This window comes from Nycticebus coucang, chromosome 22, assembly GCF_027406575.1.
Source record: "Nycticebus coucang isolate mNycCou1 chromosome 22, mNycCou1.pri, whole genome shotgun sequence".
Taxonomy (NCBI): Eukaryota; Metazoa; Chordata; class Mammalia; order Primates; family Lorisidae; genus Nycticebus; species Nycticebus coucang.
This window is the reverse complement of record NC_069801.1, coordinates 20,411,514-20,438,834: the sequence shown is the minus strand read 5'-3', so window position 1 is coordinate 20,438,834 and position 27,321 is coordinate 20,411,514. Positions and strand designations below refer to the sequence as shown.

General features: G+C 44.1%; 1 protein-coding gene across 5 annotated transcripts in view; it reads right to left on the bottom strand.

Annotated features, from left to right (window-relative positions):
• Window positions 1–21,713, bottom strand: part of DHDDS (dehydrodolichyl diphosphate synthase subunit) — a 36,220-nt gene extending 14,507 nt beyond the window's left edge. For 4 of the 5 annotated variants that reach the window (XM_053577085.1, XM_053577086.1, XM_053577088.1 and 1 more), the window contains exons 1-7: window positions 21,594–21,713; window positions 21,053–21,167; window positions 18,145–18,261; window positions 13,535–13,677; window positions 9,316–9,432; window positions 8,380–8,481; window positions 1,418–1,532 (exon numbers count right to left, since the gene is read on the bottom strand). In XM_053577085.1, the coding sequence (XP_053433060.1) occupies window positions 1,418–1,532; window positions 8,380–8,481; window positions 9,316–9,432; window positions 13,535–13,677; window positions 18,145–18,261; window positions 21,053–21,115 (657 nt within the window). In that variant the 5' untranslated portion in view covers window positions 21,116–21,167; window positions 21,594–21,713. The remainder of the gene's footprint in view (window positions 1–1,417; window positions 1,533–8,379; window positions 8,482–9,315; window positions 9,433–13,534; window positions 13,678–18,144; window positions 18,262–21,052; window positions 21,168–21,593) is intronic. The other variant, XM_053577087.1, reaches the window with a different exon arrangement.
• Between the last annotated feature and the right edge of the window lie 5,608 nt (window positions 21,714–27,321).

The window sequence follows — 27,321 nt, the reverse complement described above, 5'->3', positions numbered from 1 at the left end:
CCAGGGCTGGGCGCAGTTGCTCATGCCTATAATCCTAGCACCCTCAGAGGCTGAGGTGGGTGGATTGCTTGAGCTCACAAGTTCAAAACCAGCCTGAGCAAAAGCAAGACCCCGTCTATAAAAAATAACTGGGTGTTGTGGCAGGTGCCTGTAGTTCCAGCTACTCAGGAGGCTGCGGCAAGTGAATCGCTTGAGCCCAGGAGTTTGAGGTTGTGGTGAGCCATGATGCCACAGCACTCTACCCAGGGTAACAAAGTGTAACTGTCTCAAAAACAAAAACAAACAAAAAATAACTCAAAAACTCAGGGCCCAGAAGTAAACTTCCCAAATGTGATGTGAGCAGCAGAGTGAACCAAGATCCATTTGGCACACATTATACTTCTTACAATGCAAAGTATCTTCAGGAGCTAATTGTGAATTCATTTTTAAGACTGCAGTCCCTGGCTTGGCGCCTGTAGCATAGTGGTTACAGAGCCAGCCACATACAATGAGGCTGGAGGGTTCGAACCCAGCCCAGGCCAGCTGAACAACAGTGACAACTGCAACAAAGAAATAGCTGGGTGTTGTGGCGGGCACCTGTAGTCCCAGCTACTTGGGAGGCTGAGGCAAGAGAATCACTTAAGCCCAAGAGTTTGAGGCTGCTGTGAGCTGTGACGCCGCAGCACTCTACTGAGGGTGATATAATAAGACTTTGTCTCAAAAAAAAAAAAAAAAAAAAAAAGACTGCAGTCCATTACAATTTCTGGAGTTTTATCACATGAGCTTCTTACATGCCGAGTGTTTCCCTTTAACCTCTCCTAGAACAAGGACATCATCACCCAGTCATATCCTATCTACGTACCAACTTAATAGGGGACGCAGATATTCAAGCAAAACAAAACTTAATTGGATATGAAAGGTTGAGGGACCACTTACGCTGGATTAACTCAGTTGAGAGGCAAGGGCAAATTCCTGAGAGAGTCTGCATACAGTTTATATCTTGCATAGGACATGTTTACATAGATGTGGCCCTTTATGCTGACAGGGAAAGACTAGTAACTGCAAGGCAAAGTACTAACCCAGAGGTGCTAGGGTATGTGGCAGGTTTCCAAGCCAGAAGCCCTATTCCTCAAACAGAGACACAAGTGAAGTTTTCACTATAGTTGAATAACTTTGATTTTCCTTCTAGGTTGGATACATTTCACTTTGAGAGCACAAAGAATCGTATCGGTTCACAAAGCCAGGGATAAGTAGGGGAAAGGATAGCAAATGTTACCAGGCACAACCTGGAGCTATGTCTCCAGATTTTAGCTTCTCCCACCAAGTTCTCTGGTCCCAGAATATCTGACAGTGGGGATGAAACACTCTCATCCATTCTGTGTATACAGTTGCAATTTTCAGCTTGACATCAACAAAATGGTGCTTAGAAACCACCTACCTGCCAGAGCAAGAAGTCACTCAGCCGCACTTCACCAGAAGTCCGTATCAAGATGTCAGGATGAGGAGAGTGGTTGGTATAGAGGCACTTATCGAGGAGGGACTCAGAGATATCACTAAGGTGAACGGGGAGAGACAAAAAGAAGCACACGTCTCTTTTTGTAGTATACTCATGGTGAATTTGTACACATAAGGCTTTCCAATTTGTAGAACACCATCAAATACACTGGCAAATATTACCTGGTACATAGAAGGCCCTCATGAAACATCTGCTAAATTAACCAATGATTTTGTTTAATTGATTTATTTTTTGAGACAGTCTCACTAGTGCCATGGCATCAGCCTAGCTCACAGCAACCTTAAAACATCTAGGTTCAGGGCGGTGGTTAAAGTTCAATGAGTAGAGTGCTGGCGCCATATACCAAGGATGAAGGGTTCAAACCCGGCCCTGGCCAAAGTGCAACAACAACAACAACAACAACAAATAATAATAATGATAGCCGGGCATTGTGGCAGGTGCCTGTGGTTTCAGCTACTCAGGAGGCTGAGGCAAGAGAATCGCTTAAGCCCAAGAGCTAGAGGTTGCTGTGAGCTGTGACGCCACAGCACTCTACCAAGGGCGATAAAGTGAGACTCTGTCTATAAATTAATAAATAAATAAAATGAAAATAGTATCCCAAAGTTACATGTATGTAGAATATTGCCCTAGAGTAAATGCACACTAAATGTGAGGAATTATTATTATAACACTACCATTTGATAAAGAAGACAGAGGCCTACAGGAGTCAAGTGACCTGTAGGACATGTGCGAGGACATACGGTGGAACAGTTCATTAACTATCCTTCAGGCTTGAGCTAATTCCTTCCTCTATAATTCCAGACTAAAAAAAAAAAATCTTTATTTCTTTAATTTCTCAAATTAAAATAAGAAGATGGATGATGGTATTGAGATATCAGAAATATTCCAGCTATTAAAGGTGTAGCTAAAGGCAGTGCCCATAGCTCAGTGGTTAGGGCGCCGGCCACAAACACCAAGGATGACAGGTTCGAACCCCACCCAGGGCCAGCTAAAACAATGACAACTGCAACAACAACAACAAAATAACTGGGCATTGTGACAGGCACCTGTAGTCCCAGCTACTTGGGAGGCAGAGGCAAGAGAATCGCTTAAGCCCAAGAATTTGAGGTGGCTGTGAGCTGTGATGCCATAGTACTCTACCCAGAGTGACAGCTTAAGACTCTGTCTCCAAAAAAAAAAAAGTGAAGCTAAAATAAAATAGCAACTCAAAGTACTGTTGGAAAAAATAAAGTGTAGAATCTAATTGTAATTCCCTCATTGACTTTCTTTTATAAATGTGGGTTTGTGTAAATTTGAATAATGTAAGCGCACCACCTCAGACTGAGTCCAGTGGAACACTAAGCTTTGGGAGCTGTTGGGTTGAGACATCAGCTTCTTGACCCCGGTGACGCCCCAACCCACACCCTGACTGCATGACTAATCCCACAGAGGAAAGTTACTAAACCATGTAGGACAGAGAAGATGGCTGGAGCAAAACTGGCTGGAGAAGCAGCAGGAGGTAAGGTCAGCGGTTATTGCAATGTGGTATGCAGGCAGAGCACACTGGCCTATGAGTCAAGATCAGAGTTCTAGTCCTGGGCATGAATGTACATTAAATCTGCTTTCCAAATAGCTTGTTTTCTTTCTAGCATAAACACTTGTCCCAAATTATTTTTAATATATTACTTCATACATATAAAAGATTATTCAAAACATCAGTTATAAGGCAAAATTAATAGGATGACCAACTATGAAATTACTCCCAAGCCAAGAATTTAAAAATTACCAATAACATGTGTCTTTTTTTTTTTTGAGACAGAAGCTTACTCTGTTGCCCCAGGCTAGAGTGCAGTGGCATAATTCATAGCAACCTCAACTCCTGGGCTCAAGCTTCAGCCTTCTGAGTAGCTGGGACTAAAGGTATCCACAATGCCTGGCTAGTTTTTCTATTTTTAGTAGAGATGGAGTCTCGCTCTTGCTCAGGCTGGTCTTGAACTCCTCAGCTCAGGAAATCTACCCACCTTGGCCTCTCAGAGTGCTAGGATTACAGGCGTGAGCCACCTGCCACGTTCATTTATTTAATATATCCCTATTCTATCTCATCTTCCTGCCTGCTCCTACCACTGCTAACTTACCAGTGTCTTAATTATTTTTCCCAACAGTTAATTTTTGATCTACATCTTAAATAACCCCTCTACAGCATCTGACAGCATCACACCCAACCAGCACCAACAAATTCCCTCTCTTAGCTGGGTGCGGTGGCTCACACCAATAATCTTAGCACTCGGAGAGGCTGAGGTGGATGGATTGCCTGAACTGAGGAGTTTAAGACCAGCCTGAGCAAGAGTGAGACCATCACTACTAAAAAATAGCCAGACATTGTGGTGAGGACCTGAGGACCCAGCAGCTACGCAGGAGTCTGAGGCAAGAGGATTGCTTGAGCTGAAGAGTTTGAGGTTGCTGTGACCTATGATAATGCCACAGCACTTTACCCAGGGCAAGAGAGTCAGACTCTGTCTCAAAAACAAAAAAAATCCCAAAAAACGAACAAAAAAAGAAACAAACAAACAAAAAAAAAACTCCACCAAATTCTTCCTTGGCTCCTGAAACACTGATTGCACTGGTTTTTTCCTATCTTGCTAGTTGTTCATTTTCTTTTGCCTTGAAGGTTCACTCTCTTCTACCCAGGCCATAAAAAGCAGTCTGTCAAAATGTCATCCTACCCCTTTTCTTTTTTTTTTTTTTTTTTTTTGCAGTTTTTGGCCAGGGCTGGGTTTGAACCCACCACCTCCGGCATATGGGGCCGGTGCCCTACTCCTTTGAGCCATAGGTGCCGCCCACTACCCCTTTTCTTTTCTAACTCTTCTCATCATCCTTATGGCCTCTTTGCTTCAGTTCCCTTACTCTATACAAGGATGACCTCTACACAAGTATCTCTTAACTGTCAACTGGACATCTCTGTTCAATATCAAGATTTCCAAAACCAAACTCCTAAACCTCTTCCTTAAACTGGATCCCAGTTCCCTAGCACAGTAAAGGTCACTACTACTCACTGTTATGTAAGTCAGAAACCCTTATAATCATATAGGACTTGGCCAGTTGAGGTGGCTCACATCTGTAATCCTAGCACTCTGGGAGGCCAAGGTGGGAGGATTGCCTGTATCCCCTCATGCTCAGGCTCGTCTTGAACTCCCTAAGGGGTTCATTTTTGAGACAGAGTCTCACTCTGTCACCCAGGCTAAAGTGCAATGGTGTTATCATAGCTCACTGCAACCTCAAGCTCTGGGCCTCAAGTGATCCTCCTGCCTCAGCCTCCCAAGTAGCTGGGCCCATAGCTGTGCTTGGCTAATTTTTCTATTTTTAATAGAAGCAGGGTCTCACTCATGCTCAGGCTGGTCTTGAACTCCTAAGTTCAAGCAATCCTCCCACCTCAGCCTCCCAGAGTGCTACAGATTATGGATGTAAGCCACTCAACTGGCCAAGTCCTACTGATTTTACGTACTTGATAGCTCTTGATGCAGTCTACTATACCCATTCCAGCACCACCACCATAATCTAAGCTCTTTTCCACATACTGTCTACTTGATTTATTCCAGCAGACTTTTTGCAACAAATTAGCTCTTCATACTCCCACCTCTTTCCCTAGTTACTCTTTACTCTCTTTTCTTTATTTTTAGAGACAGTCTTATTTTGTTGCCCTCGGTAGAGTGCCGTGGCATCACAGCTCACAGCAACCTCCAGCTCTTGGGCTTAGGCGATTCTCTTGCCTCAGCCCCCCAAGTAGCTGGGACCACAGGAGCCTGCCACAACGCTGGCTATTTTTTGTTGCAGTCTGGCCAGAGCTGGGCTCAAACACACCACCCTCGGTATATGGGGCTGGTGCCCTACTCACTGAGCCACAGGTGCCACCTGTTACTCTTTACTCCTCCTTCCTAGGTCACTTATTTACTCAGGGCAGCATTCTCTAAAAGGTCCATTGCTTCTATCATCCCTTTTTGTAGCATGCACCAATGCCCTTAAAACACCTATCTCCATTGTAATTTTATGCTAATTTGTATAATAACCAGAGCTCCATAAGGCAGAAAATAGGTATTTTTATCCCCTATGTACAGCAATGTGTCTACCTATAGTTGGCTTAATAAATATTGTTAAGGCTCAGTGCCTGTAGCACAGTGGTTATGGTGCCAGCCACATACACTGAGGATAGTGGGTTGAAACTCCGCCTGGACAACTAAACAATTGCAACAAAAAAATAGCTGGGCATTGTGGTGGGCACCAATAGTCCCAGCTACTTGGGAGACTGAGGCAAAAGAATCACTTAAGCTCAAGATTTGAGGTTGTTGTGAGCCGTGATTCCACAGCACTCTACTGAGGGCGACATAATAAGACTCTGTCTCAAAAAAAAATAGTTAAGTGAATGAATGATTGACATGCGGCAGAGAAAGATCACCTAGTGTTTGTTTTGAAGCACTCATAAACTAGCCTTTAAAATTATGTCTTTTCTTTTGTTTTTTTTTTTTTAGAGACAGAGTCTCACTCTATCACCCTCGGGTAGAGTGCTATGGTGTCACAGCTCACAGCAACCCAGCTCTTGGGCTTAGGCGATTCTCTTGCCTCAGCCTCCTGAGTAGCTGGGACTACAGGCGCCCACTACAATGCCTTGCTATTTTTGTTGCAGTTAGGGCAGGGCCAGGTTTGAACCAGACACCCTTGGTATATGGGGCCAGCGCCCTACTGACTGAGCCACAGGTGCCGTCCTTCTTTTCTTTTCTTTCTTTCTTTTTTTTTTTTTTTTTTTGTAGAGACAGAGTCTCACTTTATGGCCCTCGGTAGAGTGCCGTGGCCTCACACAGCTCACAGCAACCTCCAACTCCTGGGCTTCAGCGATTCTCTTGCCTCAGCCTCCCAAGTAGCTGGGACTACAGGCGCCCGCCACAACGCCCGGCTATTTTTTGGTTGCAGTTTGGCCAGGGCCGGGTTTGAACCCGCCACCCTTGGTATATGGGGCTGGCGCCTTACCGACTGAGCCACAGGTGCCACCCAATGTAGTCTTTTTTTGGCCGGGGCTGGGTTTGAACCCGCCACCTTCGGCACATGGGACCGGCGTTTTTTTTTTTTTTCACAGTTTTTGGCCAGGGCTGGGTTCGAACCCATCATCTCCAGCATATGGGGCTGGCGCCTTACTCCTTTGAGCCACAGGCGCTGCCCCTTGGTTTTTTTTTTTTTTTTTTTTGAGACAAAGTCTTACTTGTTCACCCTCGGTAGAGTGCTATGGTGTCATTGCTCACAGCAACCTCAAGCAATTCACTTGCCTAAGGCTCCCAAATAGCTGGGACTACAGGTGTCTGCCACCATGTCCAGCTATTTTTAGAGCCAGGGGTCTTGCTCTTTCTCAGGCTGGTCTCGAATTGGTGAGCTCAGTCAATCCACCTGTTTTGGTCTCCCAAAGCCACTGTGCCTGGCCCTTATATCTTTTCTTTCTTATCTAATTCTATTCGCAGTGAGCAAACTCTTTTTTTTTGAGAGTCTCACTATGTCACCCTCAGTAGAGTGCTTTGGCGTCACAGCTCACAGCAATCTCAAACTCTTGGGCTTAAGCGATTCTCTTGCCTCAGCCTTCCAAGTAGCTGGGACTAAGGGTGCCCGCCACAATGCCCGGCTATTTTGTGGTTGTAGTTGTCATTATTGTTTGGCAGGCCCTGGCTGGATTCGAACCTTAGCCACTGAGCTATGGGCGCCAAGCCAAGCAAACTCTTTTTTGTTTTGTTTTGTTTTTTTTGAACCTCTGTTGCCCCAGGCTAGACTACTGTGGCATCATAGATCTCAGCAATCTCAAATTCCCAGGTCAAGCCATCTTCTTCTCTTAGCCTCCCTGAGTAGCTGGGACTACAGCATGTGCCACCATGTTTAGTTAGTTTTTCTATTTGTAGTAGAGAAGACATCTTACTTTTGCTCAGGCTGGTCTCTAATTTCTGTGCTCAAGCAATCCACCTGCCTCGGCCTCCCAATTGAGTAACTTCTTGATTTTGAACTTAGTTTCCCAGGTCAATTGAATTATACCCAAGAAGAGAGTCAGAAAACTTACTAGGTCCCAAGATTCCATATTATAGAGATAAAGGCTAAGAACTCTGGAATCAGACAGCTTTAGATATGAATCCCAGCTCTGACACTTAATAGTAAAATGACCTTGGTCAAGTCACTTCAAAGATGAGCTCAGTTTTCTCATCTATAAAATGGACAGTAAATTTGAATCTCTCACACATGAGGCAAATTATATATAAAATACAGAACATAATGCAATACCTTGGTCATTTATTACTCCTACTATTTTACCATTGAGGTTATTAGTTATGAATATTATTACTAACAGTTACATTAATAATAACATGGAAGGACTGAATAGATGATTTCTTTTTTTTTTTTGGTAGAGACAGAGTCTCACTTTATGGCCCTCGGTAGAGTGCCATGGCCTCACACAGCTCACAGCCACCTCCAACTCCTGGGCTTAAGCGATTCTCTTGCCTCAGCCTCCCGAGTAGCTAGGACTACAGGGGCCCGCCACAACACCCAGCTATTTTTTGGTTGCAGTTCAGCCGGGGCCGGGTTTGAACCCGCCACCCTCGGTATATGGGGCGGCGCCTTACCGACTGAGCCACAGGTGCCGCCTTGAATAGATGATTTCTAAAGCCCTCCCGAGCTCTAATAATTAGGATTCCACTATTCTGTTAATCATTAACAATTTTCTTTTAGAAAAATATCTGAATCTTATTTGGGAGATTCCCCCCCTAAATCTTTCAACATGTAGCCCTGATTTGACCTCTGGCTAAGTTCAGGGCACAGTAGGGGTCTGTGGTTCCATATGTGTCCATTCTATTGACTACTACATGAAAAAAATCTCAGAATACCTGGGATCCAGCAGGCCTTGCTCTACACCCCAGGCCATGTCTCTCACAGCATTGCTGATCTCATGACGAGATGTGTATGCAAAGCAGACATTCAGGAAACATCTGAGGTGGAAAGAACAGAATTAATAAAAGGGGACAGGGACTGATGACTGCAGTCATTAAGTACAGAGCAGCCCTTCCCTGGAAAAACAAACACACACCAGAGTTAGCCTTGGATATTTCTGAAAGGTGAGATTATGAGTTTTTGTAGTTTTCTTGGAATAAACACGTTATTAGTTTTGTAATAAGACAAATACTAAATGGCCTGTATTGACCTCCTATCCCCTCCCCTTCTACTGCTAACCAGCTTTCAGAAGACGTGAATCCACTGTGATATTAGCACAAGCAAAGGAAAATAGGAAGGAGATCCGATGCAAATCCAAAGCCAAACACATGCTCTATTACAAAACTACACAAAGTGTGGTTTGGATCATTGAACTCTATTCCCCTCTGTACGGATATAATACACAGGTTAAAGGAGTGCAACAGAAAAAGAATTTTTTGAAGGATCTAACTTCAGAGAGACAGGGATAAGGATTGACATGCTCCTGTCCCATTCTGTCAAGTTAAAAATAATATATGTATATTATTATATACACACACCTATATATATACATACATATTTATATATAGTACATACAACTGGGAAGGAGGAGAAACATGTACGTGAAGGACAAAACTGTGTGCATGTGTCAATATACATGCATGGAACACAATACTGCAGAATCATCTCTGGTCTACCCCGCAGATGAAAGAAGAAAAACCTCTAAGATCTCAAACTATTCCCTCATTGTCTCTTTCACCAAATGTAGACGAAAGAAGATGTAGGATATCTCCTTAAGATTAGCAGAGAGTCAAAGATTCCACCAGGTTCTAACGAGAAATCTGAGAACTTACTTGTTGTAGTTCTTAGTGGCCTGTATAGCTTGTGCAATCAACTCCTGGAGATCCAAGGGCAATAAATGCAGATCACCCAGGACCCGGATACACACCCCATGCTTCTGCAGTTTCTCCCTGATGGGGGGAAAAGGAGGCAGGAAGAGAGCACCTGCTGAGCTAGAGAAAGCAAGATGCTTAAGACAATAACTATCAGTCTTGGGGTGCTTTCCTGTATGTCAAATACTGTTCTATGTGTGTACTATTTCACTACATTCCCTTAACGATTTACTACAATGTTGAAGATCAGACAGTCAGACAGGGATGTACTACAGTACTGCAGCTCAGCTAGGACAGACAGACAGGGACTGCCTGAGGTCCTGCAGTCATCATGTGTTGGGTCAGGTTTGAAACCCAAGTCTGTGTGATTTGAGAATGCAAACTTTATGACCACAAGTTACACTGCCTCGAGTTACTTCTTGGCAAATTGCAATTTATGTATTCTGTGATGTTTGTCCCATTTTGAGAAATGAGTAAACTCCTCCAGGGCAAGAGATTTATTATCGGTTACTTTTGTTATGTTCTAGTAAAATACTATAATAGTGACAGCTATTAATAACCATTAATTATAGGTTTACTAAGGGCCAGACATCAGTCTAAGTGCTTTATGAGCAACAACACATTCTACCATTACACCAAAAATTATTATTCCCCTTTTATAGATGAGAAAACTGAGGTATAAAGGTTGGATAATTTGTTCAGATAACTTGGTATAGAGAGCCAGGATTTGAATCTAGGGAATCTGCTTCCAGAGCCTGTCCTCTTAATTGTGACATTATATTGCTTCCATACAGTAACTCCCAAACCCTGCCAAACACTGAGAATGAATTTTGTAAGCCAAAAGCTAAGAGCTTTTCCAACCTGGGAATGCTATGGAGAAAATGAATACTTCATGTTTGGAAAATGGGAGCTTAATATTAAGTATACTAGAGGACCTTGACCCTGAGCTGAAAGCCACATCTGTAGCCTGTCTGCCAAACATAGCCTTCAGCCATATTCCTTCAAGGTTTGTGAAGCAAGATCTAATCAACTATTTTTAAGAACTTACTAGAGCTATGATAGACAAATAGCCAAATCAAGGCAACATCTGAGTAATACCTAGATTCAAGTCCTAGTGCCCCTTCTTACTCGAAGACCTTGCATGAACACTTGGCCTCTAAGCTTCAGTCTCTATCACCCCCTCCCCCAGTATCTGTAAACTGAGGGTGACCACCCTAACACACTACCCCCAGTCTTGTGTAGGTGTACGAGAATGCTTATTCTCAGACAGCAGATGCAGGACTTTGGTGAGGTCTATAGAGAAGGAACTGCAAAAGCCTCCTGGGGAAGAGCCAGGAGGTCTGAGTTCCCAGCCTGGCTCTGCCACTAGTCTGCTGTGTGACCATGGGTAAGCCCTTCTCTTCTCTAGGGCTTAGTTTCCCAACTGATGAACCTGAACTAAGCCAATGATTTTCCCACTTTCTTCGAGGCAAAGAATTCTTTTTTCAAGTCAAATCCTATACGGAAATCAAACATATAAAATAGCATCCTTTACCACACTTTTTTTTTCTTTTCTTTTTTTCAGAGTCTCAGTCTGGCACTGAGTTGAGTTCTGTGGCATCACAGCTCACAGTAACCTCAAACTTGTGGTCTCAAGAGATTGTCTTGCCTGTTTTTCTAATTTTAGTAGAGATGGGGTCTTGCTTTGCTCAGGCTGGTCTCGAACTCCTAAGCTCAAGCAATCCACCTGCCTCAGCCTCCTGGAGTGCTAGGATTATAGGTGTGAGCCACCATGCCCAGCCCCTATACCTCACTTGTAATAGGTTCTTTTCACACCCATTCCCTAGAACTCTGCGATTCTATAGTGCATTATTGGAAAAGTACCTCTGAGATGTGTTTTTTGTGTTATTTTTACTAGACACAGGTTCTCACTCTGTTGCCTAGGCTGGAGTACGGTGGTGTGATCATCATAGCTCACTGCAACTTCCAACTCCTGAGCTCAAGAATTCATTCTGGCTGGGCACCGTGGCTCAAGCCTGTAATCCTAGCACTCTGAGAGGCTGAGGTGGGTGGATCACCTGTGCTTAGGAGTTGGAGATCAGCCTGAGCAAGAGTGAGATCCTGTCTCTACTAAAACTAGAATAACTAGGCTCGGCGCCTGTGGCTCAAGCAGCTAAGGTGCCAGCCACATATACCTGAGCTGGCGGGTTCGAATCCAGCCTGGGCCCACCAAACAATGATGGCTGTAACCAAAAAACAGCCAGGTGTTGTGGCGGGTGCCTGTAGTCCCAGCTACTTGGGAGGCTGAGGCAGGAGAATCACTTGGGCCCAGGAGTTGGAGGTTGCTGTGAGCTGTGAAGCCACGGCATTCTACCCAGGGCGACAGCTTGAGGCTCTGTCTAAAAAAAACAGAAAAACTAGCCAGGTGTAGTGGTGCTTGCCTGTAGTCTCAGCTACTAGGGAGGCTGAGGCAAGAGAATTGCTTGAGCCCAAGAGTTTGAGGTTGCTGTGAGCTATGATGCCATAGCACTCTACCCAGGGCAACATTGAGACTCTGTCTCAGCCTCTTAAATAGCTAGTACATGAGTCACTATGAAAACTTTGAGACAGACTGTGTTATGGTCCATTATTTCATTTCTAAAAAACACAGTCATTAGCATCTTTTCCCATTTACCTGTTTCAACTTGCTCAGCTTATACTGGTACTGGGAGGGCTTCATTTGTTTCTGTCTGTACCGATTTAAGGTTTCCTGATTTTTTTGTATTGCCAAACTTTCATAATGACCTAAGTACTACAGGCATGTAGTACTATAGGCATGATCTCCTGTGTGGCTAATTTTTTAAATTTTTTGTAGAGACAGGGTCTCACTATGTTACCCAGTCTGGCCTCGAATTCCTGGCTTCAAGTGATCTTTCTACCTCAGATTCCTAAAGCACTGGAATTATAGGTGTGAGCCATCCTGCTGGCATGAAGTTTTTTCTTGCTCTGGCCAGAACGTTGTGGTAAATGATGACCATTTTCTCTATTACTGATTGATTAAAGCAATCTCACTAGCAATTACATTGCCATACACTTTGACTTTACAGGAATTTTAAGACTGTCTCTCATCTCTCACAGTGCAGTATATGACAGCTCAGCTCTGGAGTCAGAAAGAACCATGTGTGTATTTTGGCCTGCCTGTCTGATAGCTGTGTGACCCTCTAAATTTGGGCTAATGTTTTTCTCTTGGGAAAAGGTGACTATGGAATTTTAGATTGGTAGATAGTAAGCACTTTAATGACTAAGATTAATGCAAGGTACAGAAGAATTTGAACACATGGGATGTGTCCCCCATGCCTCCATACCCAGGTTGTAAACTCTGAGCTACAACGGCTCTGCTGGGGACTAGGGAGCAATATGTACGGCTCAGAGTTTCACCACCCCAATATGGACAGACGAAGCTTGGCTACTCTCCCCACCACCTTGTTTTAGGCCCATCTTCACTGGACTTCTGGGCTTCCTGTTTTCTCATCTTCCTATTCCTGGTGTAGGTAGGTGCTAGGCACACATCAGTTACAGTGGAGACTTTTAGGCAATTCTGGTGAGGGATCCACACTTTGAAGAAAACAACCTCCATAGAACTTCCTCTTTGGCCCTTTCTGGCTTTTTTCCCCTAAGTTAAGCCACCTAGCCTTAATGACAGCTACGAAAGGTACTGATGCTTACCCATAAAGGCCTCTTAGGCACCATCCTCTCCACCCCAAAAGACTGCAGTGAGGGAATAGAAACTTTTAGGGACCACTATGCAGCAGAAAATGAATTCCTCAATGTTTCTTTCACTCCGTTCCCTTACCCACAGTTTATTGGTTCTGGGGTAGAAATTTGATAGAAGGTGGACCAATTAAGAGATTTAGTGCATTCTTGGATGCAAAGAGAAAAGACAGCGTATGTACGATGAGGTTCTACCTAATGGATTTTAATTCCTGGTTTCAGTTTTGCTTGAGACTGGCTAAAATTCTATGGCATATTTCAATGTCCTCAAATAAATGCCCCCTTTAAAAAAGAAAAACTAGCTCACATTTTTGATATTTGCCACTGAAAATATTTAAATAACATTAAAAGGATTTGGAGTCCCTTAAATAAGCTTCAGATAGCAGAGCTGGGAGGGGTAAGGCAAGGCTAGGGTTGGCGGAAGAACAGGCTCTCCCTGCTGACATCTTACCGTTCTTCCATCAAGCGGGTGAACTTCTGCCGGGCCAGGTCCATTAGCCCATCTACCTCACTCTTGGAGCGTTTGAAATTCTCAATGCTGAAGGCGTAGACTGTCACCTCTAGGATGCCCAGGTTCAAACACCAGCGCAGAGTCTGAGAGGGAAGAAGGCAAGGAGCTAGGATACAAGGAAGAGCAGGAAGGGAAATAAGAGCTGTTTCAGCCCTGACTCAGAGTTGGAGATGGGAGACAGACTCTTCTTCCCAAATCTGGGTAAAGCTAGGATAATACCAGTGTTTATGTCAGAATAATAAACCACGTAAATAGAGAGTAACCATTTAAGAAATTGAAAAATGTGACCTTAGTGCATGCTGATTCCACGGCAGTTTACTAGAAAAAACTGTTCACTCGAAGTATAAAGACTAGGTTCTAGTCTCTGAGTCCATCATGCACTTGTTACGTGATGGTAGGCACACCTTCTAACCTCTGTGGGGCTAAGTTTCCTTATCTGTAAAACAGGATCACAACCCATCCCTCACAAGGAGGCTACCAAACAATATAAAAACATAAGGTATTAAAGCATAACTTCATTACTATCATAAATTGAGAGACTGATGCATTAAATGAATAAAAGCAATTGGATAGCTGTTAACATTTAATAGTTTGCAAAGGGTTTTCTGATACATTATTTCTTATGACTCTTCAACCATGTAAAAATGACACTACTGGACAGCGCCTGTGGCTTAGTGGGTAGGGCGCCGGCCCCATATACCGAGGGTGGAGGGTTCAAACCCAGCCCCAGCCAAGCTACAGCAAAAAAATAGCCGGGCGTTGTGGCGGGCGCCTGTAGTACCAGCTATTCAGGAGGCTGAGGCAAGAGAATCGCCTAAGCCCAGGAGTTGGAGGTTGCTGTGAGGTGTGTGACGTCACTGCACTCTACCGAGGGTGATAAAGTGAGACTCTGTCTCTACAAAAAAAAAAAAAAAGTCACCACTATATTCATGCCTACTTTATAGATGGAAAAACAGACTTAAGTGATTGAGGAAACATTAGAAATCCACAACTGAGCTGTATGATTCCAGTATATGAAGTTCTAGAACAGGAAAAATAAACCTATTCATACAGAAATCAGACCAGGGGTGGCCTAGAGAGGCATGGAGGAGGTGGAACACAGGTCAAGTAGAAAGGGGCACCAGGGGACATTTTGGAGAGAGAGAAATGTTCTGTATCTTGACAGGAGTCAGATAAACAAATGCATTTGTCCAAACTTAAAATCTGTGCATTTCATTGTATGAAATTATATCTCAGTTTAAAAAGAAATGAAACTTGATCTTGGTCCTCTGAGGCAGCTCTAACCCAGTAATAATAAAGATGGTGGTTCCACGTCTATAGCACAGTGGTTACAGTGCCAGCCACATACACCAAGGCTGGCGGGTTCGAACCTAGCCCAGGCCTGCTAAACAACAATGACAACTGCAATAAAAAATAGCCAGGCGTTGTGGCAGGTACCTGTACTTGGGAGGCTAAGGCAAGATAATCGCTTAAGCACAAGAGTTTGAGGTTGCTGTGAGATGTGAAGCCACAGCACTCTACCCAGGGTGATAGCTTGAGGCTCTGTCGCAAAAAAAAAAAAAAATAAATAAAATAAAAAGTATAAAGAAAAATAACTTTATTGGGCACGGTGGGTCACACCTGTAATCCTAGCACTTGGGAGGCCAAGTAGGTGGATTGCCTGAGCAAGACTGAGAGACCCCCCTCTCTAAAAATAGTCAGGCGTTGTGGAGGGCACCTGTTGTCCCAGCTACTTGGGAGGCTGAGGCAAGAGAATCGCTTAAGCCCAAGAGTTTGAGGTTGCTATGAGATGTGACACCACGGCACTCCCCGAGGGTGACATAGTGAGACCAAAAAATAAAATAAAGGTGGAGAATGGGTGGCGCCTGTGGCTCAGTGAGTAGGTCGCCAGCCCCATATACCAGAGGTGGCAGGTTCAAACCTGGCCCCGGTCAAAAACTGCAAAAAAATAAAATAAAATAAATAAAGATGGAGAACAAGGGTGGCACCTGTGGCTCAGTGGGTAGGGCGCTGGCCCCATATACCGAGGGTGGCAGGTTCGAACACAGACCTGGCCAAACTGCAACAAAAAAACAGCCGGGCATTCTGGTGGGAGCCTGTAGTCCCAGCTACTTGGGAAGCTGAGGCAAGAGAATTGCCTAAGCCCAGGATTTATTTGGAGGTTGCTGTGAGCTGTGACGCCATAGCACTCTACCGAGGACAATAAAGTGAGACTCTGTCTCAAAAAAAAAAAAAAAAAAAGACTTATAAACAAACAAATCCATTGCCACCTTAGGAAAATTATCAGAACATAACACTTGAGGCCCTAAAAACCTTGCAAAACAATCACCTTGAATAGCACATCTGGGTTGGAATCTACCACCAACCTTGGCAAATATAGTTGCTAATGACACATTTAATTTCCTTCTTTTTGTTTTAGACAGCGTCCTGCTCTATCACCCAATAGAGCAGTGGCATTACCATAGTTTACTGCAACCCTAAACTCCTGGGCTTAAATAACCATCCTGCCTAAGCTCTGAAGTAGCTGGAACTTTGCCTGGCTAATTTTTCTATTTTTAGTAGACACGGTCTCATTCTTGCTGAGGCTGGTCTTGAGGCAGGTTCAAGCCATTCTCCTACCTCAACCTCCCAAAGTGCCAGGATTACAGGTCTGAGCCACTGCAACCAAACTTGTTTCAACTTATTAAGCACTTCCTTTATGTCAGGTCCTAGGCCAGGCATCCTCAAACTTTTTAAACAGGGGGCCAATTCACTGTCCCTCAGACCGTTGGAGGGCCGGACTATAGTTTAAAAAAAACAACTATGAACAAATTCCTATGCACACTGCCCATATCTTATTTTGAAGTAAAAAACAAAACGGGAACAAATACAATTCACACTGCTTCATGTGGCCCGCAGGCTGTGGTTTGAGGACGCCTATCCTAGGCTATATGATTTCCATTGCCCCATCTTGTTTTTTTTTTTTGTTTTTTGGCCGGGGCTGGGTTTGAACTTGCCACCTCCAGCATATGGGACCGGTGCCCTACTCCTTGAGCCATAGGCGCCGCCCCTGCGCCATCTTGTTTAATCTTCAAATAATCTCCTGAGATAAATATTATTGCTAACCTCACTTACATGAAGAAACCGAGGCAAAGAGAAGCTACTTACCTCAGTGTAGCTCACAGAGCCAGGAAATGGCAGAACAGAAGTGCCAATGAGTTCTGAGTGATTGTACAGCTTAAGCTCTCAATCACTGGCAAAGCTGTCTCTCAGTTACAAAAGAGAATCTGGGGTCAGCAACCTAAAGACTTCTACAAACTGCTGGTGAGAACACTGCTGCTACTCACTCAAGGCAAAATATATCGCTGCCTTGGCATCAAGCTGTGTTCTTGTGCCAGGATCTGTGAACTATACATAATATTTCCATTATTCTTAAAACTCAGCTTCACAAAGTTGTCATATTCCATTCTTATTGTGAAATTTAATATTTCCCAATTTGCAATATACATTAAAATGATAACATGTTCATGACAATCGTGCAGAGTGATGTCCTGGTTTGTCTGACACTTTCCCAAGTCCTAGCACTCACAGGCCTGCATCCTGAAAAATCCCTTAGCTTTGGCAAAGCAGGATGGGTAGTCACTCAACCTTTGCCCCAGAAATGTCACTTCTAAGAATTTATCTTAAAATTGTACAATTTATAATGTCTATTTATAACATCCAACAGGAGCAGTGGTTCTCAACCTTCCTAATGCTGTAACTCTTTAATGCAGTTCCTGTGGAACTGGATCTCCACAGGTTGAGAACCGATGAACAGAAGCAAAGCAGTGTAAACAAATTGTATCAGATTTTCTTGAAAAAATATTCTATAATCATTAAAACTTGGTTAGAAAGGCCATATATCAACCTACACTTGTCAAAAGACGTCAAAAAGTAAAATTATGGTTAAGTTATAGATGTAAATTATTTTATTTTTCCTGGGGCTCAATTTGTCTGCATATAGGTGTAATTTTAAATGTTAAGTCATTATGAAGTTTGGATGAGGCCAGGTGTAGTGGCTCATGCCTGTAATCCTAGCATTCTGGGAGGCCAGGGTGAGAGGATCACTTGAGGCCAGGAGTTCAAGACCAGCCTAAGCAAGAGCAAGACTCCATCTCTACCAAAAATAGAAAAAATTAGATGGGCAGAGTGGTGCGTGCTTGTAGTCCCAGTTGCTTGGGAGGGTGAGGCAAGAGGATCACTTGAGCCCAGAAGTTTGAATTTGAGGTTTTTGTGAACTATGATGATGCCACTGCAAAAAATAAATAAATAAATAAAAAGAGGACTGAATGAGCCATAGGATAACATAAACTTGATTTGTTAAGGTGACAAAAGCAGGAATTTTGTTATTATTTCTAATATTTTATGTTAATTCCTGGACAATTACTTTTTTAATGTCAATAAATCAAGCAAGCAATAAAACAACTATAAAAAAATCTCTCTCCAACCAGGGTAAACTCAGGACTTGGTTTTCTAACTACAATCTACTTTTCCACATACTGTTCTCTTTGGGCTCTGCCACCCACACCCACCTCAGCCAGCTTGTTGAAGCCCTGTGAGTGGCCCTCCTGCCGCTCCACCTGGCACTTCTTGGCATAGCGACGGTTCCCATCCATTATGAATGCAATGTGTTTGGGCATTGGGCCTGCCTGTGGAATAAGAAGATAAATGATGAACAGGTCTCATATTCTTCAGGGATAAAGGGGGATATTTCACCCCAAGCTGATAGGTTTGGGCTATGTAAGAAAAGCCCTGAGAAAGAGAATTGAGTACTTTATGCTTTTAGCTTGAGTGAAGTGGCATGCTCAAAGCTCACTGTAACCTTGAATTCCTGGGCTCAAGCCACCTCAATACTCTGAGTAGCAGGGACTACAGTCCCAAGTCACCATGTCCAGCTAATATTTAAGTTTTTTGTAGAGACAAGGTCTTGCTATGTTGTCCAGAGTGGTCTCAAACTCCTGGTCTCAAGTGATCCTCCTGCCTTGGCCTCCCAAAGTACTAGGATTATAGGTGTGTACTACCATGCTTGGCTATATTATCTTCATTTTATGGGTGAAGACACAGAAGCTCAGAGAGATCAAGTAACTTGCACAGGGCCAGGTGCGATGGCTCACACCTGTAATCCCAGCACTTGTGAGGCCAAGGTGGGTGGACTGCCTGAGCTCACGAGTTCAAGACTAGCCTGAGCCAGAGCGAAACCCCATCTCTAAAAAATACCTGGGCGTTGTGGTAGGCGCCTTTAGTCCCAGCTACTTGGGAGGCTGAGGCCAGAGAATCACTTGAACCCAAGAGTTTGAGGTTGCTGTGAGCTGTGATGCCAAGGCACTTTACTTAGGGCAGCAGTTCTCAACCTGTGGGTTGCGACCCATAGGAACTGTATAAAGGGTCTTGGCATTAGGAAGGTTGAGAACCACTGACTTAGGGCAACAAAGTGAGACTGTCTCAAAAAAAAAAAACAAAAAAACAGTGGACTTGCACATTACAGATTCAAACTGAAACCTCTTAACTTTGGAGTTCATCTTTTTTTGTTGAGACATCAAGTCTCACTGTGTCACCCTGGATAGAGTTATAGCTCATAGCAACCTCAAACTCCTGGGCTCAAATGATCCCCTTGCCTCAGACTCCCAAGTAGCTGGGACTACAGGCACCTACCATGACACCCAGCTTGTTTTTCTATTTTATTAGAGAGGGGGTCTTGCTCTTGCTCAAGCTGGTCTAAACTCTTGGTCTCAGGTGATCCACCCGCCTAGGCCCCCCCAGAGTGTTAAGATTACAGGCGTAAGCCACTGCACCCAGCCAGGAGTTCATCTTTAAACTATGTGTTCTTAACTACTGCCTTGGTTTCCTCAGTCTCCACCTGGAAGGTAAAGGAAAAACATTTATGGTGACAGTCGAATAGAGAAGGCATCTTCCACATAAAAAAAGTCATCTACTCTTCATCTCCAGCCAATTATTGACATATAGGTATTGAGGCCCATTGTTGTTTAGATCCTCTAATTTCACAAAAAACCAAACATCAGGATTTTTATAAAAATGTAAATGCCAGGAGCCATTTCAAAGCAAAGAAGAAAGATATTTTTTGAGCTAAACAAAATTTATTTGGTTTACAGTAGCTTTGGGTTGTCTACCATAGCAAAAACAAATCCTCTGCCTATTCTCTTCCCCTGCATCTATCTTCAGCATTTTCTACTTTTGTTCCAGAGATGTAGCTTTTTTAAAAAAATCTGGTCAAGTCATACAGCTTTTTCTTCCTAACAAGTCAGTTCATTTATTCCTTGAGATACTTTCCATTTCCTGGCCTGCTTGAGATCACTTGGCATTTGTGTGTGAGTGGGTTTGGGAGTATAACGCTTACTGACTCCCAAATTCACTATCACTTGCTGCTTTGCAGCCTGAGGCTAAAAACAAAACCAGGTTGACGGGCCCCAACATCAAACCTATCCTGGGAAGAGGATATAACATTGTTGTGATTCCTAGAGAAAAAACTGAGGGAAGATTTGAGGAAACAAGAGAAGTATAGGAAATGGAGTGATCATAATATTTAGATGGCTGAAAGACCAGACCAATAATAATAATAATTAAGAACTGCTAGACATTGTTTTATTTCATTTTCCTAACAACTCTACAGTTGTTAATGTCACATGCTTAATAAACAATACATTTTTGTTAGGACTTTCACTCATGTTTCTCTGGACCCAGAGCCCAAATTCTTACCTGTGCTATTATTGTCAGGTTTAAGAAAGATTAGTTATTCTATCTAAATTCAAAGAACAGTACTAGGAACAATTGGCTCAAAGTTTCAGGGAAACAAATTTTAATTCTCTGTAAGGAAGGCTTAACAGGGGCGGCGCCTGTGGCTCAGTCGGTAAGGCGCCGGCTCCATATACCGAGGGTGGTGGGTTCAAACCCAGCCCCGGCTGAACTGCAACCAAAAAATAGCCAGGCGTTGTGGCAGGCGCCTGTAGTCCCAGCTGCTCAGGAAGCTGAGGCAAGAGAATCGCTTAAACCCAGGAGTTGGAGGTTGCTGTGAGCTGTGTCATGCCATGGCACTCTACCGAGGGCCATAAAGTGAGACTCTATCTCTACAAAAAAAAAAAAAAAAAAGTAAGGAAGGCTTAACAATCTATGCTGCCTAATGACATTGGTAGGCTTGGGTTTCCTGAAAATGTTAATAATCAGGGAGGCGCCTGTGGCTCAAAGGAGTAGGGCACCAGCCCCATATGCCAGAGGTGGCGGGTTCAAACCCAGCCCTGTCCAAAAAAAAAAGAAACAATAATCAACAAGAAATGTAGACCTGGAAGTTACCTTGCCACTCTAAGACTCTTCTGGATCCCTTGTGAAATTAACTTAGCATCATGAATTGTTTGACTTTACTAACAGATTTTGATATAGAGTTACTGTATCAAAATGTGCCAGAGCAGAGCTCTGGGCACTGCTCACCTTTATGATGTTGGCACAGAATCGCTCCCAAAGTGATAACTCTCCTTCTTTGATCCATGACATAGTTCTTGCCCGCTGAGAAGATCACCACAAAACAAGACACAAGCCAGGTTACCTTGGATAAACAAGAAAGAAAATAAGTCACCTGGGCTTTCACGTATTCAAACGGACTGTGGTAAGCTGCCAACATTAAAATCCAAAGACACTGCTCTAAGCCTATACTTCTTCACCACCCAGAGTGAAAAAGTATATAAGCCAATTATGACCTTTGGGGACAGAAGCCTTTCCTTGGTCTTCCTGTCTGCGTGGGTCTGCTCTCACTCCCTTTTTCTCAGTATCTGCGCTGGCTTCTGGTCCTCTAAGTCGGCTTCCTGCCACATCATGGTGCCCTCCTCTAGATTCATTTTCTCCTTCTTCATTCTCCATCTTCCCCTAAGCCATTTCCCACTCCACGCTCCTAGTTACTATGCCATTCAGTTATCGCAGCCCTGCTACTGCATACCTCTGAGGCCTTCCATCTAATCCTCAATTGTCCCCTTACCTCTGCCGCAGCCGCTTCCCGCCCGGTCACCACTCTCTCCTCTGGTTTTCCTCAGAAATCCACTGACGCCTGATTCGCTCGGCTGGGTGCTTCCCAGCTGCTCCAGTAGATCGACACTTCCTCACGAGTGGCGCTAGAAGTTACGTCATCTTTAAGCGCTGGACACGCCCCCTCGTCACCTAGCGGGCGGGGCCCTGCCCTGGGCCTGCAGACCCGGAGAAAGCGGGGAGTGGGCGTCTCGGGCGTGCGGTGCTACCGCGCCGCGAGATAGGAGCGTGGGCACGGTGGTGCTCACGTGACCGAGGGGGCGGACGGCGGAGCCCCAGCCCAAGTGCTGAGGGACTGGCGGGGCAAGGCGGGGCAAGGCGGGGCAGATCCCAGGGTGAACAGCCCAGAGGTCAGTAGACCACAGAACAGGACGCCTCTAGAATTCTCGCTGCGGAAATGTGCCAGAAGGCAGGAATTAAGGAAGCTACGCCTCAAATTGAGGGGCTTCTCGGCCGCTGTCGGCCTCTTAGGACCGCCGAGAAATCGGGTAAGGCGGTGTCTTGCTGTCTGGGCTTCGTTAGAGTCCTGGTACAACAATCTTTAAAATTAATTTTTACTGTTTCGTGTTTTATTTAGTGGGTTTTGTCATTTAGGAAGAAGTTCCTATCCCTTACTAATTTTGTAAATGGACTAAACATCTATCCATCTTGTGCCAATTTAAGGTACCCTGTAGGGTTTGCAGTTCCTAAGACCTACCCAAACGAACGCAAACAGGGGGTAAGGTCACAGAAACCGCGGCCATAAGAATGACTTCTAAAATATCAGAAAAGCCATCAGTTACATTTGATAGAAAAACCGGGGTCATTAGCTCAGTACCGAACCGTTAGAATAAAATTGTTGATGGGATTTTCGACGCTAATTCACAAAGTAAATTAGTAATTCTCTTTTCTCAAAATTAACAGAAGCAGGGGAATAAATTCTAATGCAATCAGTTTTCTGGGCTCAATTTTTGGACTGAAGTGGAATTTCACTCCTAGTACTGGAGGAGGCAGAGACCAACCTGAGCCAGACCAAGACCTGTCTACCAGAAGTAGAAAAATTAGCCAGGCCTTGCGGCGGGTGTCTATAGTCCCACCTACTTAGGAGGCTGAGGCGGGAGGGTCACTTGAGCCTAGTTTGAGGTTGCACTGAGGTGACTGCAGTCTATCCTGGATGAGGTGGAGACTGTCTCAAAAAAAAGAAATAGAATTTAACAATTTTCAAAGAAGGTACTTGCAGTATCTGACTTTGCATAAACTCAAGTCTCCTCAAAGAAACAAGGCCAGGAAGAGATGTTGCAGTTATGATCCCTAATTCAGCGACTCTTTCTGATGAAAAGTTGAAGAGTAACATGATAACAGACCTGGAAACAAGTATACTGTCTTATGCTTTGCAACCTGAGGAGTAAATTTCAGCCCGAGTTATTTCAATTTTGCAGGAAAACCCCTTACTGAAGCCCAGTAAGGGGCCAGAGTCTCTGGTGTGGATATGTGTAACTTATTACCCTTGCTCTGATGTTGCCAGGTTTTAGGATTTATACCAGTTTCCCTGTTTCCTTGTATTTTTTTGTTAATACTTGGTTTGCCTCCAATCACGTTTTTTCCCTTCTCTTAGGGCAGTGGTTCTCAACGTTCCTAATGCCACGTAATAACAGTTCCTCATGTTGACCCCCAACCATAAAATTATTTTTATTTTTTTTTTTTTTTGTAGAGACAGAGTCTCACTGTACCGCCCTTGGTAGAGTGCCGTGGCATCACACGGCTCACAGCAACCTCTAAGTCTTGGGCTTACGCGATTCTCTTGCCTCAGCTTCCCGAGCAGCTGGGACTACAGGCGCCCGCCACAACGCCCGGCTATTTTTTGGTTGCAATTTGGCCGGGGCTGGGTTTGAACCCGCCACCCTCGGTATATGGGGCCGGCGCCCTACTCACTGAGCCACAGGCGCCGCCCAACCATAAAATTATTTTTGTTGCTACTTCATAACTGTAATTTTGCTACTGTTATGAATCGTAATGTAAATATTTGATATGCAGGAGACCCCCAAAGGGGTGGCGACCCACAGGTTGAGAACCGCTGTCTTAGGGGTTGGTATCTTAAAAAAAATTCAGTGTTCATTAGAAGCCTGGCAAACTTGGGTTCAAAGAAAATGTTGTGATTTAGCTTTTCAGTGCAATCTCTTCTGGCCTCAGTTTCCCCAATTCCATATCACATTTATGTCCTTGGGGTGCTGCAAGGGGTTAATTAAGATTTGTAAAGGACTTTGAGGAGTAGGATACAAAGTGTTATGAGGGTCTCATGCCCCAAGCCCTGGCCTTATCCTTTCATCCCAGCCAGTGGCATAGGCAACTCCATTCTTATGCATACCAAACTCCTAATCCCCTCTTGAATGTGGAAGCTTCCAAGGAAAGGACTAGACTTAACTAGAAACAAAAATCTACCGTAATGAGGTGCTAAGGGGACTGAACTTTCAAAATTCCTAATAAAGTGGTGGGGAAAGAAAAACTTAATGGTTCTTGTGTGACTTCTGAGTCCTTATCCAGGAAGGGGAGAACATAGGAGGAGAAAAAAACATCTGACAGGAGGAAGACAGTTTCAGTACCAATAAGTCTTTATTTATTCATTGTATTTTCCCAGGGAAAGTAGAAGGGAGGGGAAAGAGTCAGCGTGTGTGCTACAAAATGATTAGAAAATGGGAAAAGAAGTACCCAGTACAGCAAAATCAACCATCAAATAAACACACCCCAGGATGGGGTCACCAAAGCCCAAGGGGGCTCAGTCTCCTGCAGTTCAGGAATGAGAGGAAGGGATCCGGAAAAGAACACACAAGTATAGGCTTTCCTACCCTTCCTCCCCATAAATTCAAGATTTCACACAAAGCTTTGGTTTCTAGCAGTAAACATGGAGTTACATTCGTCCGTCTCCTATTAAACAATCTTGTGGCCACTTTGACGTAAGTTTCTTGCACCTGTATAAAAGTTCCTGAGTGACTTGGATATACATTCATAATCCCTTGCTTGGTCTCCTGCCCCCACTTTCTATATTGAAGTCCCCCAATTGCTTCTCTCTACTTTAGGATTACAGATTAAGTAGGTTTGATCTATCCAAAATACAGTAGTGTTTCAAGTGTTTGGCAAGAATCACCATTAAGAAATAGTCTTCAGGCTCGATGCCTGTGGCTCAAGGGGCTAAGGCGCCAGCCACATACACCTGAGCTGGTGGGTTCGAATCCAGCCCAGGCCCACCAAACAACAATGATGGCTGCAACCAAAAATAGTCAGGCGTTGTGGTGGGCGCCTGTAGTCCCAGCTACTTGGGAGGCAGAGGCAGGAGAATCACTTGAGCCCAGGAGTTGAAGGTTGCTGTGAGCTGTGATGCTACAGCACTCTACCCAGGGCGACAGCTTGAGGCTCTGTCTCAAACAAAAAAAAAAAAAGAAAAAGAAATGGTCTTGAGGTTCGGTGCCCGTAGTTCAGCGAGTAGGGCACTGGCCACATACACAGAGGCTGGCGGGTTCTAGCCCGGCCCAGGCCTGCTAAACAACAATGACAACTGCAACCAAAAAATAGCGGAGCATGGTGGCGGGTGCTTGTAGTCCCAGCTACTTGGGAGGCTGAGGCAAGAGAATCGCTTAAGCCCAATAGTTTGCGGTTGCTGTGAGCTGGGATGTCACAGCACTCTACCAAGGGTGACATAGTGAGACTCTGTCTCAAAAAAAAAAAAAATGTTCTTGACATAGGAGGTTGGAAACAAGGAACAGAGGGTTTCTATCTTCTTCAGGAGTTTTGCATCAACCATTTAAGAGTTGTGGAGATACCCCAAGAATTAAATACATTTGTGTGTGAGTCTGTAAGGTTTTCTTTGGGGGGGTATGGGAAAGAGAGTAGGGTAGGAGACAAGTTTTTAGGACAGAAGATCTGGTTGAAAATAGGGAAAGGGAACATAAGCCTGGTGTTCAGGATCCCCACTTCAAGAAGAGGGCCTCTCCAAACTAAAGTTTCCAATCCTTTTGCCTGGTGCAGAACCTTCTGTCAAAGATGCTTTGGCTATTTTTCTCTCAATACAAAAAGAAGTTTGTAAACAATAAACCCCAAAAGAACATGAAAACCAACACATTATATTTACATAAACTAAGCCACCTGGCAATCAGCAACTCATTAAAATCCTACAAAGCCCAAACAAATAGAATAACTAGAAGGGGGCAGCATTTAGGGGAGACAAGAACCCAGGATCAGACACACACCACCCAATGCGTTCTATTGCATTTGTCCCGTTTCAATACAGTGAGGTAGGTTTGCGGTGATCTCACAGCATGTAAACGAAACCCCCTTTTTCTCCGTTAGCTACCACACTATAAATCACTACTGCAGCAGGGCAGGACACTGGCTCCAGGCACCACAAATTGCCCTTGCTTTATGGGTCTTTCCTGGAACCTAAACACTTTGAAAGATTTTAAGGATTTAAGTCTTTGCTTCATATAATATATCCATCCCTCAACAGCACAGGATGAGTACAGGGGTTTTGGTCTTAAAACTTAAGCTTACCAAGTCACAGTTTTTATAAAAACACACATACACCCTGTTGTGCATGGTAGGCCTAGCACATCCCAGTGAAGGATGATCAGTTATGTAAAGCATGTCCTGTGCCCTAGGTTTAGAGAACCCTCACCTAAGCTTGGCTTCCCCTCTGGGCCTTTCACCTGGCCCAGCCTCTCCTAACCTCTGCACCTTTTCCTGTGTAGACTAATTTCTAATCCTCCAGTAGAAGGCGATCAAGTCATGGGGCAACCCAGTTAGAAGATACTCTCCCATGAAACATTTTCAAGGTGGAAGGGGTTTCAAGTGGATACTATGGCAGAAAAGACAGCTCTAATTGGCAAACATGAGGTAGTTCAATAGGCTATGCACTCCAAATAGTTGCTCTCCATGGTGATAAAAATGACAAAAAATTGTCCTGCCTTGCAGACCTGGAGACACTGCCGAACTTATCCCTGAGATTGCTCATGTACCTGAGAACACAGTGCAGGAATGAGGGCCTTAGATTAAAATATACAAAAATACAAAACCAGAATATTTATATTAAGAAAAAAAGTTAAAATGCATAAGATACGTCATTCGCACACAGCTAGTGCAGTTGGCATCCTGGAGAAAGTGGGACCCAAGGTGCAGTTATCCAAGGGAGCAAATAAATAAAACTACACTGGCCCAGAATGGGGTGGCTGTGAGCTCAGGAGCAGCAGGACTGCAGCTGTTCCCCCAACCACCCTTTTTGCCTGTCATTACTACCCATTGCTTGGGACATTTCCCAGCACCCTATCTCAAGAATGGGTATGAGAATATAAGACGTAGGAAAAAACCCTGCCTTACGCTTGAGAGTCCCTCCCATGGAATGTAGTGGTTTGTGGGTGGGGTCCATCAGTCTGGTCTTGTACTTAATCGTTTCACTTTGGCATGGGAGTGATAGTATTACATATCCATCTTTAAAAGGCAAATCCCTATCCAGGCTACTTTCAAAAGCTAAAGATTTTGGGAATGAAGTCTCAGATAAGCATTCGGGTTCTAGGGTGATTTCCCCCAAAAGCCTTCCCTTGCATTTGAATAGCGCGTGGGTAGGGTTCCTTTGCCTCACCCTTTCCCCCCACCAAACAGGAAGAAGGAGTGATGCTGTGAACCCTGGCCTGAGATAGGTGGCAGTGCCAGGTATC